The 18633-nt window shown below is 41.5% G+C and overlaps 1 protein-coding gene and 1 pseudogene across 8 annotated transcripts in view; one reads left to right on the top strand and one right to left on the bottom strand.

Moving 5' to 3' along the window:
* CMAH (cytidine monophosphate-N-acetylneuraminic acid hydroxylase-like) overlaps nt 1-18633 on the top strand; it is a 374208-nt gene that overhangs the window by 284973 nt on the left and 70602 nt on the right. For 2 of the 8 annotated variants that reach the window (XM_055390396.2, XM_055390401.2), the window contains exons 3-4: nt 1957-2054; nt 2972-3031. The exons of 3 other annotated variants lie outside the window; for them this stretch is intronic. In XM_055390396.2, coding sequence (XP_055246371.1) covers nt 3021-3031 — 11 coding nt within the window. In that variant the 5' untranslated portion in view covers nt 1957-2054; nt 2972-3020. Of the gene's footprint in view, nt 1-1956; nt 2055-2746; nt 3032-18633 lie in introns of those variants that run through there. 3 more of the 8 variants (XM_063707389.1, XM_063707392.1, XM_063707390.1) reach the window with 3 other exon arrangements.
* On the bottom strand, nt 16270-16778 carry LOC134758652 (soluble calcium-activated nucleotidase 1-like; annotated as a pseudogene).

Below are 18633 nucleotides of genomic sequence, written 5' to 3'. Positions count from 1 at the left end.
GATTCCTTAAATTGGTTATCTGTTTCACAGTTGCCCGGTTTGGTTTTTGGCATATTATTCTGCTACTTAAGATCTCCACTATTTTTTTGTTTTGTTTTGGCGCCCATGATTTTATTGGAAAAATCCTTTTGTTCTCTCCTTTTTTGTTACCCCTTTTCATTTATGTGACACCTTCCTGAAAATTACCCCTCCCTTTGAGATTTAAATAAAATGTCTGGCTCTTCATCCCATTCTTGATGGGAAATTTAATGCCTCCCCTAACTCCTGTTTTTTTTTTTTTTCTTTTCAATTCCAAGAGGTTTTGTACTTGGTCCCCACCTAGGTCCAATTTTCTTTGTCCTAGATTTCCTAATTTTACCTCTTCTTAGAGTCTGTTCTTATAGCCTGTCCTGGTGCAGACATGGAACACATTGTTTTCCTTTGTGTTCCCCAAATGGCATTCTTTCATTCCATTCACCTTGTGTGGACACACTTTGCTGAAGGTCTGAGATGGCGAAAAGGGTGGCATCACAGCTCTCCAGAGAGTATTCACGTGTTTTAAAAAATCCTCCATCTGCCCCATTACCAGGGATTTGTCACCTACCACCTTACTAACAAGGCTCCTCTTCTGTCCTGTTGAAAGGAAGAATCACTAATGGATGCTAGCAGGGCTTAGTACCTAGGTGATGGGATGGTCTGTGCAGCAACCTGCCATGGCACATGTTTACCTGTGTAACAAACCTGCACATCCTGAACACGTACCCCTGAACTTAAAAGTTGGAAATCAAAAAAGAGAAAGGGCCTCTGTTCTCTGCCTTTCTTATCTTCCAGACAGAACTCCCTTTACCTGAATTCTAAAGTCCTCTTTGTTTCTATCTGATATTTAAGTCAAAAAGATGTTGCCACACCTGTTCTCTCCTTCAGAGAATTCAGGTTCCTGCTATTATAATCCCTTTTTATTCCTTGATGCACTAAATTTCTTTTTCTGAAAATTCTTCCTTGTTTTCTTTACTAAATCTGTCTTGCAGAAAGATATCTTTGCCCTGATTGTTCAGCTTATTTCTGGCAGCTAATTTTTCCCATATGTCTAATGTTTCTTGTATAAGAGAAAATAGATGGCTTTTATTTCTAATCAGAGGTCTATTTTTCTCAATGTTGGCAAATCCTGTGGGTTCCCTAAGCAATTGTGCATCTCAAGGCTCAGTTCCTTCTGGTGGTTTCCTGCTTTCTTTTCCTATGTGAGGCTTACGTAGAATTTATTTAACATGCAATAAATATGCAACCTCCAGCAATAAAATATGCACATAACATGAAATATGTTTACAATATGGATAAATCCCACAATCATAATGGTAGGAGAAAGAGGCCAGATACAAAACAGCATATGATTCCATTTATACAAAATTTAAGACTAGGCATAACCAGTCTATGGTGATACAGATTAGAGGAGTGGCTATCATTTGAGTGGATGTTGACCGGGAAGGAGTTAGCTGGAGTCCTAGAAATTTTCTATATCTTGATGTGGGAGGTAGTTACATGAATGTATACCTGCATAAAAAAGTCATAGAGCTATACATTCAAGATTAGTGCACATTACTATATGTAAGTCATACCTCACTTTAAAAAATGTCATGTGATGTCATCTAGAACTAGGGAAGGAATAATTTGAGAGACCTTCTTGATTTGGAGAGGAAAAGAATATTTTGAGGGCAGGTGTTACTTAGAAGAATTGCTCTACATAGCAGTCTTTTCTTCCTTTATCCTACTATCAGACATTTCTCCAACTAGAATAAGATGTTACAACTGTCCTCTTGCTGTTTCCTGAGAATTGCTTAGTTGTTTCCTACACAGAATTTTAAACGTTGTGGTAAATACAAGTTCAAAGTCACATTGCCAGTGCTTCAGAAACTTATAATCTAGTTGGAGAGACAAGACTAACATAAAAGAGAATTTAGTGTTGCTTTTTTTTTTTTTAAGTGCAAATTTTGAGGCACAGAATTCTCCAGGGATTCAGGAGAAAGAGCACTCAGTGGGAAAAGGAGGAATTGATTTTAAAGAAGCGGGGAGGACTTAAGGTGAGTTTTTGAAAATACCTGGGCAGGCACAATGCCAGCTAGTTCTTCACTGTATTGTGTTTGTTTAAAGAACCATAGAACACCTGCTTGCTAGAGCTGAAACAGTGACTGGGCAAGACAGGATATTTATCAAACTGGGGAAAATAAACCAAGTGGCATACAGATGTCTCAAGAGACTTGGATTCTGAATTCCCACTAGTCTGAGCCCTCAGGGTTGAGAGGACAGTACAGTCAGGGGAGGGGAGGTATCGGGAAGGAACAGAGGCCAGGCCTAAACTGTATGCCCCGGTGGGAAATACTATACAGAGGTCTTTTCTTTTACAATAAAGCAATTCTTATTATATTACAAAGAAAACCAAAATCTGTGTTTGTGACAGGATGACTTACAGAAGGATACAAAAAATTAGGGAGTGATATATTAAGTTCTCCTTAATATTTTCTCCTCTGACACTACATTCATGTGTCTGCAAAAACATACATGTGCTTTCAGACACACATATGTATGAACACACATACACACACACACACCCCCTTCATACTCCTGTGCTGGTGGGGAATTCGGAGTTTATCTAAAGTACGCACTTCATACTCCTGTGCTGGTGGGGAATTCAGAGTTTATCTGAAGTGCACTTTGCTAGGCTCTGTGGGCGGAGCTGGGAGGGTAATGGAAAGGTTGGCAGATATATGAAGACAACTGAAATTCATATCAGCAGGCTGAGTGTTCATGTCGCCAGAAGTCTGACTCGCCTGCTGTGCTCTTGCCTGCTGTGCTCTCGTAATTACTTTCGGAAAGGTTTTCTGGCTACAATAAAATCTGATTAAATTTGTTACCAAGCAAATTGAATTGTTCAGGCTGCAGCCTTTCTAGAAGTTTTAAACGTTATTTAAAAGAAGATTTCAACCTCACTCCATTTCAGCTTTCTCTGAGGAGCTGCTCTTGTGCTGTTTGGCCCCTGCCTACTCGGAATGGAACAAAGGTATGGTGTGTATTGTTTTTCTACTGAATTTAGGATATTTATTTTTGATGGTTTGTCTTCACGTCTTCTGTAACTAGATATAAGAATTGAGAGTTCTTGCTGGGGGATGGGGAGGGATTTAGGATGTTAAAACAGTTTTCAAATATATAGTATTTGCCATCTTCAGAACACCTGATTTACAATTCACTCAGTTACTTGGGTATAGAACTTGCTTGTATCGCACCCTGCTTACCCTTGATATTCTATCTGCTTGAGCCCTCTCTGCAACCCTGTCCACTTTACCCAACCCCCTTATCAGCAACACTGCCTTTTCTGTATACTTCCCTTCTTTTTTCTGTGGCTGCTAGCAGATCTTGTTTTTGGAGCTTTCCTTCTGTCAAGACATTACTTACTGCTTTGCTCAGGTCTCAGAAAGCTTTAGGACAGAGAGATACTAAAGGCTGAATGGGCATGGAAGACCCAGGGTTTGGACTTGAGGGGTGCTCTGGACTAAATGGTACACTGAATTCATGGATCAAAAGTGCAGTTAGTCTTAAAGCTCCAATCAATACAATGTTGACTACTTCATGGGGTAAGTAAGATTTTTGTGGGCTGGTTAGAATTTACTTGCCATTCGCAACTTGTTTTTATGGGAAAATATCAAGTGCAGTATAAAATAAACATTTAGACCACTACCTAGTCATAAAGGGGGGGTGCTTTCTGTAGTATATTTAATTAAACACATATTATTATAACATTTTGCTAAGTTCTAGTTCTCAAGTAAATATAAAGCTGTTCTAAAGATACTTTAGGAGTGGTGACATGTTTATATCTCAGGTTTATAAAAAGGGTTGTAAGAATGACTGTTGTGAGCCATTAGTTTCAATGTTGATTTATTCTCTCAACAAATATTTGTTGAAATCCTCATGTGCGCTAGGGTGTGGGGGTGCAACGGAAACCTAACACAAACTTGGTTCCTTCCCTTGCATAGCTTACAGTTTTCTAGGGGACACAGATATTAATCAACCAACCTCATAATTAAAAATGAAATTATTGGCTGAGCGCGGTGGCTCACGCCTGTAATCCCAGCACTTTGGGAGGCCGAGGCGGGTGGATCATGAGGTCAGGAGATCGAGAGCATCCTGGCTAACACGGTGAAACCCCGTCTCTACTAAAAATACAAAAAAAAAAAAAAATTAGCCAGGCATGGTGGCGGGCGCCTGTACTCCCAGCTACTCAGGAGGCTGAGGCAGGAGAACGGTGTGAACCCGGGAAGCGGAGGTTGCAGTGAGCTGAGACCACGCCACTGCCCTCCAGCCTGGGCGACAGAGCAAGACTCCATCTCAAAAAAAAAAAAAAAAAAAATCAGTTTGAAAGTGATGTGAGAGAAAAAGACATAGTACTGTGAGGCTGTGTCACAGTGGGATTTGACCTTATATGGGGAGTCAGGGAATTCCCAGTGGGGCTACTGATTGAACTGAGACCTAAAGTATAAGGCATTGGGGGAACCTGCCCCCAGTATTTCAACATAGTTTCTTTCTATTTTCCATAAGTGTCGGCTGGCTGAGAAATAAAGGGAGACAGTACAAAGAGAAGAATTTTACAGCTGGGCCGCCAGGGGTGACATCACATATCAGTAGGACCATGATGCCCGCCTGAGTCTCAGACCAGCAAGTTTTTATTAAGGGTTTCAAAAGGGGAGGGGGTGTAAGAACAGAGAGTAGGTACACAGATCACGTGCTTCAAAGAGCAAAAAGCAGAACCACTGATAAAGGTCCAACAAAGATCACATGCTTCTGAGGGGACAGGGCAAAGGGCAAAAGCAGAACCACTGATAAGGGTCCAATAAAGATCACAGGGCAAAGGACAAAAGCAGAACCACTGATAAGCATCTATGTTCAGCAGTGTGCTGCATGTATTGTCTTTTTTTATTATTATTAAAATTTTTTATTTTATTATTATTAAAATTTTATTATTATTATTATTACCCTAGAACTTTACGTTCTAGGGTACATGTGCACAACGTGCAGATATGCTACACATGTATACATGTGCCATGTTGATGTGTTGCACCCATTAACTCATCATTTACATTAGGTATATCTCCTAATGCTTTCCCTCCCCCCTTCCCCCACCCCACAACAGGCCCCGGTGTGTGATGTTCCCCTTCCTGTGTCCAAGTGTTCTCATTGTTCAATTCCTACCTATGAGTGAGAACATGCGGTGTTTGGTTTTTTTGTCCTTGCAATAGTTTGCTGAGAATGATGGTTTCGAGCTTCATCCATGTCCCTACACAGGACATGAACTCATCACTTTTATGGCTGCATAGTATTCCATGGTGTATATGTGCCACATTTTCTTAATCCAGTCTATCATTGATGGACATTTGGGTTGGTTCCATGTCTTTGCTATTGTGAATAGTGCCGCTATAAACATACTTGTGCATGTGTCTTTATAGAAGCATGATTTATAATCCTTTGGGTATATACCCAGTAATGGGATGGCTGGGTCAAATGGTATTTCTAGTTCTAGATCCTTGAGGAATCGCCACACTGTCTTCCACAATGGTTGAGCTAGTTTACAGTCCCAACAACAGTGTAAAAGTGTTCCTATTTCTCCACATCCTCTCCAGCACCTGTTGTTTCCTGACATTTTAATGATCACCATTCTAACAGGTGTGAGATGGTATCTCATTGTGGTTTTGATTTGCATTTCTCTGATGGCCAGTGATGATGAGCATTTTTTCATATGTCTGTTGGCTGCATAAATGTCTTCTTTTGAGAAGTGTCTGTTCATATCGTTTGCCCACTTTTTGATGGGGTTGTTTGTTTTTTTCTTGTAAATTTGTTTGAGTTCTTTGTAGATTCTGGATATTAGCCCTTTGTCAGATGAGTAGATTGCAAAAATTTTCTCCCATTCTGTAGGTTGCCTGTTCACTCTGATGGTAGTTTCTTTTGCTGTGCAGAAGCTCTTTAGTTTAATTAGAGCCCATTTGTCAATTTTGGCTTTTGTTGCCATTGCTTTTGGTGTTTTAGACATGAAGTCCTTGCCCATGCCTATGTCCTGAATGGTAATGCCTAGGTTTTCTTCTAGGGTTTTTATGGTTTTAGGTCTAACATTGAAGTCTTTAATCCATCTTGAATTAATTTTTGTATAAGGTGTAAGGAAGGGATCCAATTTCAGCTTTCTACATATGGCTAGCCAGTTTTCCCAGCACCATTTATTAAATAGGGAATCCTTTCCCCATTTCTTCTTTTTGTCAGGTTTGTCAAAGATCAGATGGTTGTAGATGTGTGGTATTATTTCTGAGGGCTCTGTTCTGTTCCATTGGTCTATATCTCTGTTTTGGTACCAGTACCATGCTGTTTTGGTTACTGTAGCCTTGTAGTGTAGTTTGAAGTCAGGTAGCATGATGCCTCTAGCTTTGTTCTTTTGGCTTAGGATTGTCTTGGCAATGCAGGCTCTTTTTTGGTCCCATATGAACTTTAAAGTAGTTTTTTCCAATTCTGTGAAGAAAGTCATTGGTAGCTTGATGGGGATGGCATTTAATCTATAAATTACCTTGGGCAGTATGCCCATTTTCATGATATTGATACTTCCTATCCATGAACATGGAATGTTCTTCCATTTGTTTGTGTCCTCTTTTATTTCCTTGAGCAGTGGTTTGTAGTTCTCCTTGAAGAGGTCCTTCACATCCCTTGTAAGTTGGATTCCTAGGTATTTTATTCTCTTTGAAGCAATTGTGAATGGGAGTTCACTCATGATTTGGCTCTCTGTTTGTCTGTTATTGGTGTATAAGAATGCTTGTGATTTTTGCACATTGATTTTGTATCCTGAAACTTTGCTGAAGTTGCTTATCAGCTTAAGGAGATTTTGGACTGAGATGATGGGGTTTTCTAAATATACAATCATGTCATCTGCAAACAGGGACAATATGACTTCCTCTTTTCTGAATTGAATACTCTTTATTTCTTTCTCCTGCCTGATTGCCCTGGCCAGAACTTCCAACACTGTGTTGAATAGGAGTGGTGAGAGAGGGCATCCCTGTCTTGTGCCAGTTTTCAAAGGGAATGCTTCCAGTTTTTGCCCATTCAGTGTGATATTGGCCATGGGTTTGTCATAAATAGCTCTTATTATTTTGAGATACGTCCCATCAATACCTAATTTATTGAGGGTTTTTAGCATGAAGGGATGTTGAATTTTGTCAAAGGCCTTTTCTGCATCTATTGAGATAATCAAGTGGTTTTTGTCTTTGGTTCTGTTTATATGCTGGATTACGTTTATTGATTTGCATATGTTGAACCAGCCTTGCATCCCAGGGATGAAGCCCACTTGATCATGGTGGATAAGCTTTTTGATGTGCTGCTGGATTTGGTTTGCCATTATTTTATTGAGGATTTTTGCATTACTGTTCATCAGGGATATTGGTCTAAAATTCTCTTTTTTTTTTTGTGTCTCTGCCCGGCTTTGGTATCAGGATGATGCTGGCCTCATAAAATGAGTTAGGGAGGATTCCCTCTTTTTCTATTGATTGGAATAGTTTCAGAAGGAATGGTACCAGCTCCTCTTTGTACCTCTGGTAGAATTCGGCTGTGAATCCGTCTGGTCCTGGACTTTTTTTGGTTGGTAGGCTATTAATTATTGCCTCAATTTCAGAGCCTGTTATTGGTCTATTCAGAGATTCAACTTCTTCCTGGCTTATTCTTGGGAGGGTGTATGTGCCCAGGAATTTATCCATTTCTTCTAGATTTTCTAGTTTATTTGTGTAGAAGTGTTTATAGTATTCTCTGATGGTAATTTGTGTTTCTGTGGGATTGGTGGTGATATCCCCTTTATCATTTTTTATTGTGTCTATTTGATTCTTCTGTCTTTTCTTCTTTATTAGTCTTGCTAGTGGTCTATCCATTTCATTGATCTTTTCAAAAAATCAGCTTCTGGATTCATTGATTTTTTGAAGGGTTTTTTGTGACTCTGTCTCCTTCAGTTCTGCTCTGATTTTAGTTATTTCTTGCCTTCTGCTAGCTTTTGAATGTGTTTGTTCTTGCTTCTCTAGTTCTTTTAATTGTGATGTTAGGGTGTCAATTTTAGATCTTTCCTGCTTTCTCTTGTGGGCATAAGTGCTGTAAATATCCCTCTACACACTGCTTTAAATGTGTCCCAGAGATTCTGGTATGTTGTCTTTGTTTTCATTGGTTTCAAAGAACATCTTTATTTCTGCCTTCATTTTGTTATGTACCCAGTAGTCATTCAGGAGCAGGTTGTTCAGTTTCCATGTAGTTGAGTGGTTTTGACTGAGTTTCTTAATCCTGAGTTCTAGTTTGATTGCACTGTGGTCTGAGAGACAGTTTGTTTTAATTTCTGTTCTTTTACATTTGCTGAGGAGTGCTTTACTTCCAACTATGTGGTCAATTTTGGAATAAGTGTGATGTGGTGCTGAGAAGAATGTATATTCTGTTGATTTGGGGTGGAGAGTTCTGTAGATGTCTATTAGGTCCACTTGGTGCAGAGCTGAGTTCAATTCCTGGATATCCTTGTTAACTTTCTGTCTCATTGGTTTGTCTAATGTTGACAGTGGGGTGTTAAATTCTCCCATTATTATTGTGTGGGAGTCTAAGTCTCTTTGTAGATCTCTAAGGATTTGCTTTATGAATCTGGGTGCTCCTGTATTGGGTGCATATATATTTAGGATAGTTAGCTCTTCTTGTTGAATTGATCCCTTTACCATTATGTAATGGCCTTCTTTGTCTCTTTTGATCTTTGTTGGTTTAAAGTCTGTTTTATTAGAGACTAGGATTGCAACCCCTGCCTTTTTATGTTTTCCATTTGCTTGGTAGATCTTCCTCCATCTCTTTATTTTGAGCCTATGTGTGTCTCTGCATGTGAGATGGGTCTCCTGAATACAGCACACTGATGGGTCTTGACTCTTTATCCAATTTGCCAGTCTGTGTCTTTTAATTGGAGGATTTAGCCCATTTACATTTAAGGTTAATATTGTTATGTGTGAATTTGATCTTGTCATTATGATGTTAGCTGCTTATTTTGCTCGTTAGTTGATGCAGTTTCTTCCTAGCATTGATGGTCTTTACCATTTGGCATGTTTTTGCAGTGGCTGGTACCAGTTGTTCCTTTCCATGTTTAGTACTTCCTTCAGGAGCTCTTGTAGGGCAGGCCTGGCAGTGACAGAATCTCTCAGCATTTGCTTGTCTGTAAAGGATTTTATTTCTCCTTCACTTATGAAGCTTAGTTTGGCAGGATATGAAATTCTGGGTTGAAAATTCTTTTCTTTAAGAATGTTGAATATGGGCCCCCACTCTCTTCTGGCTTGTAGAGTTTCTGCCAAGAGATCCGCTGTTAGTCTGATGGGCTTCCCTTTGTGGGTAACCCAACCTTTCTCTCTGGCTGCCCTTAACATTTTTTCCTTCATTTCAACTTTGGTGAATCTGACAATTATGTGTCTTGGAGTTGCTCTTCTCGAGGAGTTATCTTTGTGGCATTCTCTGTATTTCCTGAATCTGAATGTTGGCCTGCCTTGCTAGATTGGGGAAGTTCTCCTGGATAATATCCTGAAGAATGTTTTCCAACTTGGTTCCATTCTTCCTGTCACTTTCAGGTACACCAATCAGACGTAGATTTGGTATTTTCACATAGTCCCATATTTCTTGGAGGCTTTCTTCATTTCTTTTTATTCTTTTTTCTCTAAACTTCTCTTCTCGCTTCATTTCATTCATTTGATCTTCAATCACTGATACCCTTTCTTCCAGTTGATCGAATCAGCTACCGAAGCTTGTGCATTTGTCACGTAGTTCTCGTGCCTGGTTTTCAGCTCCATCAGGTCATTTAAAGACTTCTCTACACTGGTTATTCTAGTTAGCCATTCGTCTAATCCTTTTTCAAGGTTTTTAGCTTCTTTGCGATGAGTTTGAACTTCTTCCTTTAGCTCGGAAAAGTTTGATCATCTGAAGACTTCTTCTCTCAACTTGTCAAAGTTATTCTCCATCCAGCTTTGTTCCGTTGCTGGTAAGGAGCTGCGTTCTTTTGGAGGGGGAGAGGTGCTCTGATTTTTAGAATTTTCAGCTTTTATGCTCTGCTTTTTCCCCATCTTTGTGGTTTTATCTACCTTTGGTCTTTGATGGTGACGTACAGATGGGGTTTTGGTGTGGATATCCTTCCTGTTGGTTAGTTTTCCTTCTAACAGTCAGGACCCTCAGCTGCAGGTCTGTTGGAGTTTGATGTGGGTCCATGCCAGACCCTGTTTGCCTGGGTGTCAGCAGTGGAGGCTGCAGAACAGTGAATATTGCTGAACAGCAAATGTTGCTGCCTGATCGTTCCTCTGGAAGCTTCATCTCAGAGAGGTACCCAGCAGTGTGAGGTGTCAGTCTGCCCCTACTGGGGGGTGCCTGCCAGTTAGGCTACTCAGGGGTCAGGGACTCACTTGAGGAGGCAGTCTGTCTGTTCTCAGATCTCAAACTCCATGCTGGGAGAACCACTATTCTCTTCAAAGCTGTCAGACAGGGACATTGAAGTCTGCAGAGGTTTCTGCTGCCTTTTGTTTGGCTATGCCCTGCCCCCAGAGGTGGAGTCTACAGAGGCAGGCAGGCCCTTGAGCTGTGGTGGGCTCCACGTAGTTCGAGCTTCCTGGCTGCTTTGTTTAACTAATCAAGCCTCAGCTATGGTGGGTGCCCCTCCCCCAGCCTCGCTGCCACCTTGCGGTTCGATCTCAGACTGCTGTGCTAGTAATGAACGAGGCTCTGTGGGCGTGGGACCTTCTGAGTCATGCATGGGATATAATCTCCTGGTGTGCCATTTGCTAATACCATTGGAAAAGTGCAGTATTAGGGTGGGAGTGACACGATTTTCCAGGTGCCATCTGTCACCCCTTCCCTTGGCTAGGAAAGGGAATTCCCTGACCCCTTGTGCTTCCCAGGTGAGGCGATGCCTCGCCCTGCTTCAGCTCACACTTGGTGGGCTGCACCCACTGTCCTGCCCCCACTGTCTGATGAGCCCCAGTGAGATGAACCTGGTACCTCAGTTGAAAATTCAGAAATCACCCGTCTTCTGTGTTGCTTACGCTGGGAGCTGTAGACTGGAGCTGTTCCTATTCAGCCATCTTGGAACCACCTGACACGTTTTGTCTTGATAAACATCTTAAACAACAGAAAACAGGGTTGGAGAGCAAAGAACCGGTCTGACCACAAATTTACCAGGGTGGAATTTTCCCAAAACTAGTAAGCCTGAGGGTTCTGCAGGAGACCAGGGCATATTTCAGTCCTTATCTCAACTGCACAAGACAGACAGTCCCAGAGCGGCCGTTTATAGACCTCCCTCAAGGAATGCAATATTTTCCCAGGGTATTAATATTAATATTCCTTGCTAGGAAAAGAATTTAGCAATATCTTTCCTAGTTGCACGTCCATTTATAAGCTCTCTGCAAGAAGAAAAATATGGCTCTTTTTGCCTGACCCTGCAGGCAGTCAGACGTTATGGTTGACTTCCCTTTTTCCATAAAAATCGCTATTATTCTGTTCTTTTTCAAGGTGCACTGATTTCACATTGTTCAAACACATGTTTTACAATCAATGTGTACAGTTAACACAATCATGACAGTGGTCCTGAGGTGACATACATCTTCAGCTTACGAAGATAACAGGATTAAGAGATTAAAGACAGGCATAAAAAATTATAAAAGTATTATTTGGGAACTGATAAATGTCCATATTAAGATGAAATCTTCACAATTTATGGTCCTCTGACACAGTTCCGGCCGGTCCCTCCGTTTGGGGTCCCTGAATTCCCATAACAATAAGAAGAGTTAAATCTGTGAGGAAGGGATCAAAAAAGAATATTCTGGATATCGGGTTGTACATTGAGGAAATGAAAGAAGACCAGCTATCATTAGGAGGAAGAACATAGTACAAAATAAGCTGGAGGAAGTGCGTAGGGGTCATTACATATGCTTCATCTCCTAGGCTATGTTAGGAATTTTGCTGTTTCTCCTAGGAACAATTACAGGAGACTGAAGTGGAAAAAAAGGTTGATAGGGTGGAATTATTTTAAATTTCCATTTAATCTATGTTATTCTGCCTCATTCTTCATGACATCATTATGCGTTGTGTGCCTGTGTCAAAACGTCTCATATACCCCACAATTATATACATCTATATACTCACAAAAATTTAAAATTAAATAACTATGTTATTCTGGTCGTTGTGGAAAGAACAAATTAGAGAAAGAGTGAATGTAGGGTGACCAGTTAGGGGTCTATGGCGGTGGCCCAGAGGGCCATGGTGATGGCTTAGATTAGGGTGACAGGGAAGATGGTTATGAGAGAGAATTAAGAGGTAAGATTAATGGATTTGACTTAGCTATAGGGTAGGGAGAGAAAGGGAGTCGTTGAAGATAACAGGTTGTCATGAAGGACATTTGAAGGATGAGAATGAGTGAGATGCACTGAGCTGAATTTTGGATATGCTAAGTTTCAGGTGTCTTTAAGACATCCAAATAGATATGTATGAAAGGCAGTTAGCTATACAGATACAACTTTGTGGCTCAAGGTCTGCCTATATATGTGTTTGAAAGTCATTTGTGTTCAGGAGATAATTGAAGCCAAGAGTATGGAGGAGACTCTGTAGGGAAAAAGTGTCAAATGAACAGGAGACAGAACTGAGCCTTGAGGAGCTACAACATTGAATGACCAGATAGAGGAAGGATCCATCTACAAAGCCAACAAAAAAGGACTGAAAATGTAGGAAGAAAACTAGTAAGCTGTTAGGTGTGCAGAAACAACAACCACAAAAAGTATACCTGGCTATAAAGAAAGGGAGAAAGAGAACTAGCTGGAGGGTCTTTGGAGCTGAAACGCTTTAAAAAAAAAAAAAAAGGTTTGGAAGGTTTAAAAAAGCAATGTAATGTAGATTCCTTCTACATACCATTCTTGAAATGACAATATTATAAGGATAGCTGGCAAATCAGTGGTTGCCAGAGGATATGAACAGTGGGGATGTGACTGTAAAGGGTAGTCCTTGGGAGTTTCACTGAGGAAGTTCCTTGGTGGTGATAGAAGAGTTATATGTCATTTTGTTTGTTTGTTTGTTTTTTTGAGATAGGGGTCTCACTTTGTCAGCCAGGCTGGAGTGCAGTGGTGTAATCACAGTTCACTGTAACTTTGAAACCTGGGGCTTAAATGATCCTCCTCCCTAAGCCACCCAAGCTGTAGCTGGTGTGCACCAGCTGGTGTGCACCAGCACGTTCCACAAGAACTATATATCTTTTTGTTCTTCACATTCCTGTCAGACACTTTATAAAACAAATGGATCCAGTAGGGAACAAACACAATCATTATGCTGACTGTTGGGAATATAGAGGGAAAGAGAAAAGGTTAGCCTTAAAGTATTTGCAAACCACTGACTGTATGAAAATGCTACTTCCAGGCACCTGAGCTGTGGCTCAGATGCTGATATTAACACATCAGAAAGGTCTCAATTTAGTGACTGTCCCACATGCTCCAGCCTTCCTGATTTTATCTCTCTGTATGTTTTAAATGACAGAGCCTGAACATTGTGGACAATAATTGAGGAGGATCAGAGAGCCCAGCCAGGCAAAGTTAGAACAGACTTGGGTCTTGCAGGCTATACCTGGTGAGATCTGAGTTCTTGAGAAATGTGTCACATTCAGGAACCTGCCTTCACTTTTTCCGCTACTTATTCTGTAATGGAAGAAACAGACCACCACTGTGTGAGAGGGGTCCTTCCTGGCTTCCCTCCTCACAGCTGTGTTTCAAAGGGGAAGAGATCTGTGAAGGGTAAGCACAGGCACAGCCAGAGCCCACAGAGTCCACTGGGACCAGCATGGGGACAATCAGAGTCTGTGGTCCTCCTGCCTACTGCATGCCCTACACTATCCTGTGGGGGTTGGGGTGAGATAACTGCCGTGGGGGAGGAGCACTGTGACTGAAGGAAACATCTTTTCTCAGCTGTGGGTGTGCCTAACCTCTGTCTCAAACCCAACTCTGCCTTTACCTTGGAGTGTCCAGAAAAGACAGCAGGGGCCAAATGACAAGCCAAAGTTAGTGTGACATTTCCACGGAGTAGGGGTTGCACAATTGCCATTGGAAAGAGGAGAAATAAAGGCCATGGAAAGAAACTCTAGGGAAATGACAGGCCTTATTCACAGACTATGTCCAGAATAAAGGATCCCCAGGGTCAAGGGTCAACAGTAGGCCTGTTGGAAACTAGGGTCCCATTGGAGTCAGGAAATAAAAAATTCAAGTCATTCATAAAAGTCTTGAAAGGCATGACAATTTCTAACAGTTGCTAGAAATGGTACCAACTCTGGGTTCTTGGGCTGTTAATGCACAGAAATTGGCATGAGACTGAAAAAGTTTCCCCAGACAAGACATTATTGGAGTTTATACCTGGACATAAGAGAGGCAGCACAAGAGAGAGAGAATTCCCTGACTGAAGCCAGTAGGGCTTTTTTTTTTTTTTTTTTTTTTTTAAATTAGGCAAAGCATGGGAATTGACTTCAGGGGTAGGGTATGCAGGATGGGCTGGGCAAGTGTGAAGGGTAGGGTATGCCAGTCAGCATATCTGGTTACAGTGGTTATCTTCAATAATGGGCAACCTGGTGATCTGGCTGGCTACAGCAACAGTGTAAATCAATGGCTCAGCATTCCTTACCTATGTGGGACACTCAACAACCTTGGTTATCTCCTAAGGCCAGTTTCTGGAATTATTTAAGTAAAAGGCATGGTTCAAACATTGTGGCCTGAGCAAGGTAGTAGTGTGGGTTTGTGGTGAGTGGGGATGCAAGAAAGAATGCTCTAGTCGATATAGGCTGAAGCCAAGCTCCGTTCCTACTCGGTCTCAGAAAAAGGCAATGTTTTCTTTAGTATACATTGGCCAAGAACTCAAACATTTATAAACTTGCTTGACCAGTTGTCACTGCTTCATTGTGATCTCTTCTGCCACTGGGAATGGATTTATTAACTACAGGGCTTTGTGTTGTGGGAGAAGATTTAGTGATTCCAAGAAAGGAATTCACTTTTATTAAAATAGGTTAATAATTAAAACTTCAAAGTGCTACCCAGCCATAGAAGTTTCCTGAAGAAAGAAAACAGAGAGTCACTGGCCATATGAGGTGGAGATGGTTTCATCTGAAGTGTGGGAAAAAACAGATAGGCTTGTGTTCTTTCCTGTGGCAGGTGTGGGTAAATGTGTCCCCCCCAGGGGCCTGCCCTTGTCCATAGCCCTACAGTGTCTTGCAATGTAAACATTTTCTTTTCCAAGGATCTGGTAGGGTGGACATAAATCCAAGGCTCATAAAGTAGGAAGAAAAGGGGGTGGCCTGGGAGTTCCTAGCAGGCAGATCCTCCTCATACTCATTGTATTTCCAGGGTGGGGCAGTGCTTCACACATAGTAGGAGCTCCAGGAATACTTATCGAACAAAAGAACAAAGGTAAAGAGAAGAAAGGGAGGTCAGATGGAAGAAAGCGCATGACCAATTCAAAAACTAGACCCCCTATGAAGTTGCCTGCAGTGATCAATTTTACCATGAGCTGGCAGCACAGAGAAAAGTTCTGGCCAGGGCAACCTCGAGGTTCCTGAACCTCTGCCCCTTTTCTCAGCCTGGGACTGAACTCCCTGTTTTGGAGATCTCTAAACCAAGTATACACCTCATTGTTCCAAAAACAAAACAAAAGTGCAGTCCTTCGGCATTTATAAAATGTGAGTTCCAATGTAGCTTAAAACTGCCCACCCCTCAGCCTTGCTTAATGTTTTAATTTTTAAAATTTAAATAAATTTTGTTCCTTCATACTTTACACTTCGAATTTTGGTGCCTGGCAGAAGGACTAGTCCGTCGAGAGAGAAAGACCATGATACAGGTGGCGATTTGGCCGCTGTCCTCTTTGGACTTGAGGTCCACAATGATGTGGTCGTTGGTGTTGGGGATGAACTTGAAGAATGAACTTTAACGTGCGCGGGGCCCACCTCCCTCATGTGGCTGACGGAAATGTAACCGAAGTCCTGTGTGGTGCTCAGGAGTCCTCGCTGCACCGCTGGGGGCAGGACCGGCGCTGCAGCACTCTCCAGCAGGCGGACTAGGGGTGTGAGGCAGCCTAGCGGTTGGATTTCCGTGGCGGCCCTGGGAGCATTGCAGCTGCACACCCAGTTCTTGTGGTCCACGCTGCCCTTGTGGCCTGCCACTCTCATCCATTCCACGTTCTCAGTCACTGTGTCCCCTCCTTGCCCAGGCTGCCCCCCTACAGACGCTGGCCCTCCACTGCCATGAACCCCTTCTCCACTGCCCCATCGCCTTCGGAGAGAATTACCCGAGACACGGCCTTGCTGCCATCCATCTGATAGGTCACCCCTCTCCCATGGTCCATAGAGTAGTTTCCCACCGGAGACGTTCAGATCTGAGAGCTCCATGCCCCTCTCCACTTTCCGCCAGGTGGGACTCTAGGATGCAGTGGTCTTTGTTTCATTTCACCACCACCCTGTCCCTGCTGTCTGATAGGGTTGGGTATCCCCTTTTCAGGTAACTGAACCAGGTGTTTTCCTCTTGGGCCCTTGACCCTGTGTCCAGGTCAGCAATGACTGCGACTGGGTATTGAATCCTACCTGGCGTCCTCTGGAAGGCAACCAGGGGGTAAGTGTCATTGTCCATGGCCTTGGTCATGGGCGCCAGCACAGGAAGGCCCCGCACACTTATCTGGAGAGAGCGCACAAACTCATTCCATTCCAGGTGGTCAGAGGGCTGGGCAGGCATGAGACTGAAGGGCAGGCGGGACCCAGTGGAGCAGGGAGTCCGACTTCCACCCTTAGCAAGCTCGCCTAGCCTGAGTTATGTGAGAGTAGTGATGGCTACACAAATTAAAGCATAGAATAAAATTTCATAGAACTGTATACACACACACACACACACACACACACACACACAAATAGATGCCTGTGAAAACTGGTGACATGAGAATAAAGTCTGTGCTCTAGTTAACAGTATTGTACCAATGTCAATTTCCCAGTTTTGATATTGTAATACAGTAATACAGTTACGTAAGAGATCACTATTGGGGAAGCTAACTGAAGGGTACAGGGGACTCTGGACTATTTTTGCAAATTTCTGTGAGTCTACGATTATTTCCAAAGAAGATGTTTTAAAAAGTGAATGAGAGAATGAAAAATATGAAATTTGCAATGACTTTTTCTTTAGTATTTTGCCCTTTAAGTGTAATCTAATTATTACAATCATCATTATTACTCATGCATAGTGTACAGGAAGCACTTCTCTTATTAAAATATAACTAAAAACTTCCAGAACTTGTCACTGGAAGACACTCCATAGAGGCAGTTTGGCTGACTTGAAAGCCAAACCTGTTTGCAGTAGGACCTTCCTTAATTATAGCAGATTATAGCTTGATTATACTTGATTATAGCTGGTTGCAGGAGTGGGCTGCTCTCTCTTGAGAGGTCAAACTTACAATTGTACATCAGAATAAGTGAGGAGTGAATATACTTTGAAAAGGCATATTTGAAACACCAGTTTCCTCATTGTTTTTATTGTGGAATATAACATACAGAATAGCTCAAAAACCATAAATGAAGAACACTTAGAAAATGAACACCAGTTTAACCTAGGTTAAAAAAAAGAAAAAGAAAATGTAATATTACCTGTGAGCACCCCAGAAATCTCTCATATGCTGCTTTCTTTCTTTCTTTTTAAAATAGCTTTATAGATAATATGATTTAAATACCATAAAATTCACCTGATTTAAGTGTACCATTCAATGGTCTTTAGTATACTTAATGGAGTAGTGCAACCATCTTCACAATCTAATTTTAGAATTTTCCCATCACCTCATGAAGAAACGATGTGCCCTTGATCAGTCAGTCTCCATTTTCTGTCTACACCCCCACCATTGTCTCTGATAACCACTAGTCTACTGTCTCTGTGAATTTGCCTATTCTGGACATATCATACAAATGGAATTATATAATATGTGGTCTTTGGGTCTGACTGCTTTCATTTAGCAGAATTTTTTGAGATACATCTATGTTGTAGCATGTATCGTAATTTATTCCTTTTTATTGCCAAATAGTATTTCATTATATGGATGATACATTTATCCACTAATTGATAGACATTTAGGTTGTTTGTACTTTAGGGCTGCTATGAGTAGTAGCAAAGTGAACATTTATATACAGGTTTGTGTGTGTGTGTGGACATATGCTTTCAGTTCTTTGGGTGGAGACCGAGGAGTAGAATTGCTGGATCAACAGAAACTCTAACATGTTGAGAATCTGCCAAACCTTTCAAAAGTTTATCAACAACAGTGTTTGTTGGTTCCCGTTTCTCTGCATCCTCAGCAACACTTGATATTACCTTCATTTTTTCTTATAGCCATCCTAATGGATGTGAAGTGCCATCTCACTGTAGTTTAGTTTGAGTTTCTATCATGACTAAGGATGGTTAACTTCTATTCATGCGCATTACTGACCATTTATATATCTTCTTTGGAGAAGTGTCTATTCAAATCGTTTGATTGTTTTATTTTATTTATTTAAAGATGGGAGTCTTGCTATGTTGCCCAGGCTGCTCTCAAACTCCTGGGTTCAAGTGATCCTCC

This window comes from Gorilla gorilla, chromosome 5 (assembly GCF_029281585.2).
Source record: "Gorilla gorilla gorilla isolate KB3781 chromosome 5, NHGRI_mGorGor1-v2.1_pri, whole genome shotgun sequence".
Classification (NCBI taxonomy): Eukaryota; Metazoa; Chordata; class Mammalia; order Primates; family Hominidae; genus Gorilla; species Gorilla gorilla.
Note: the sequence above shows the minus strand (reverse complement) of the source record. Positions and strands in the feature narration are given on the sequence as shown.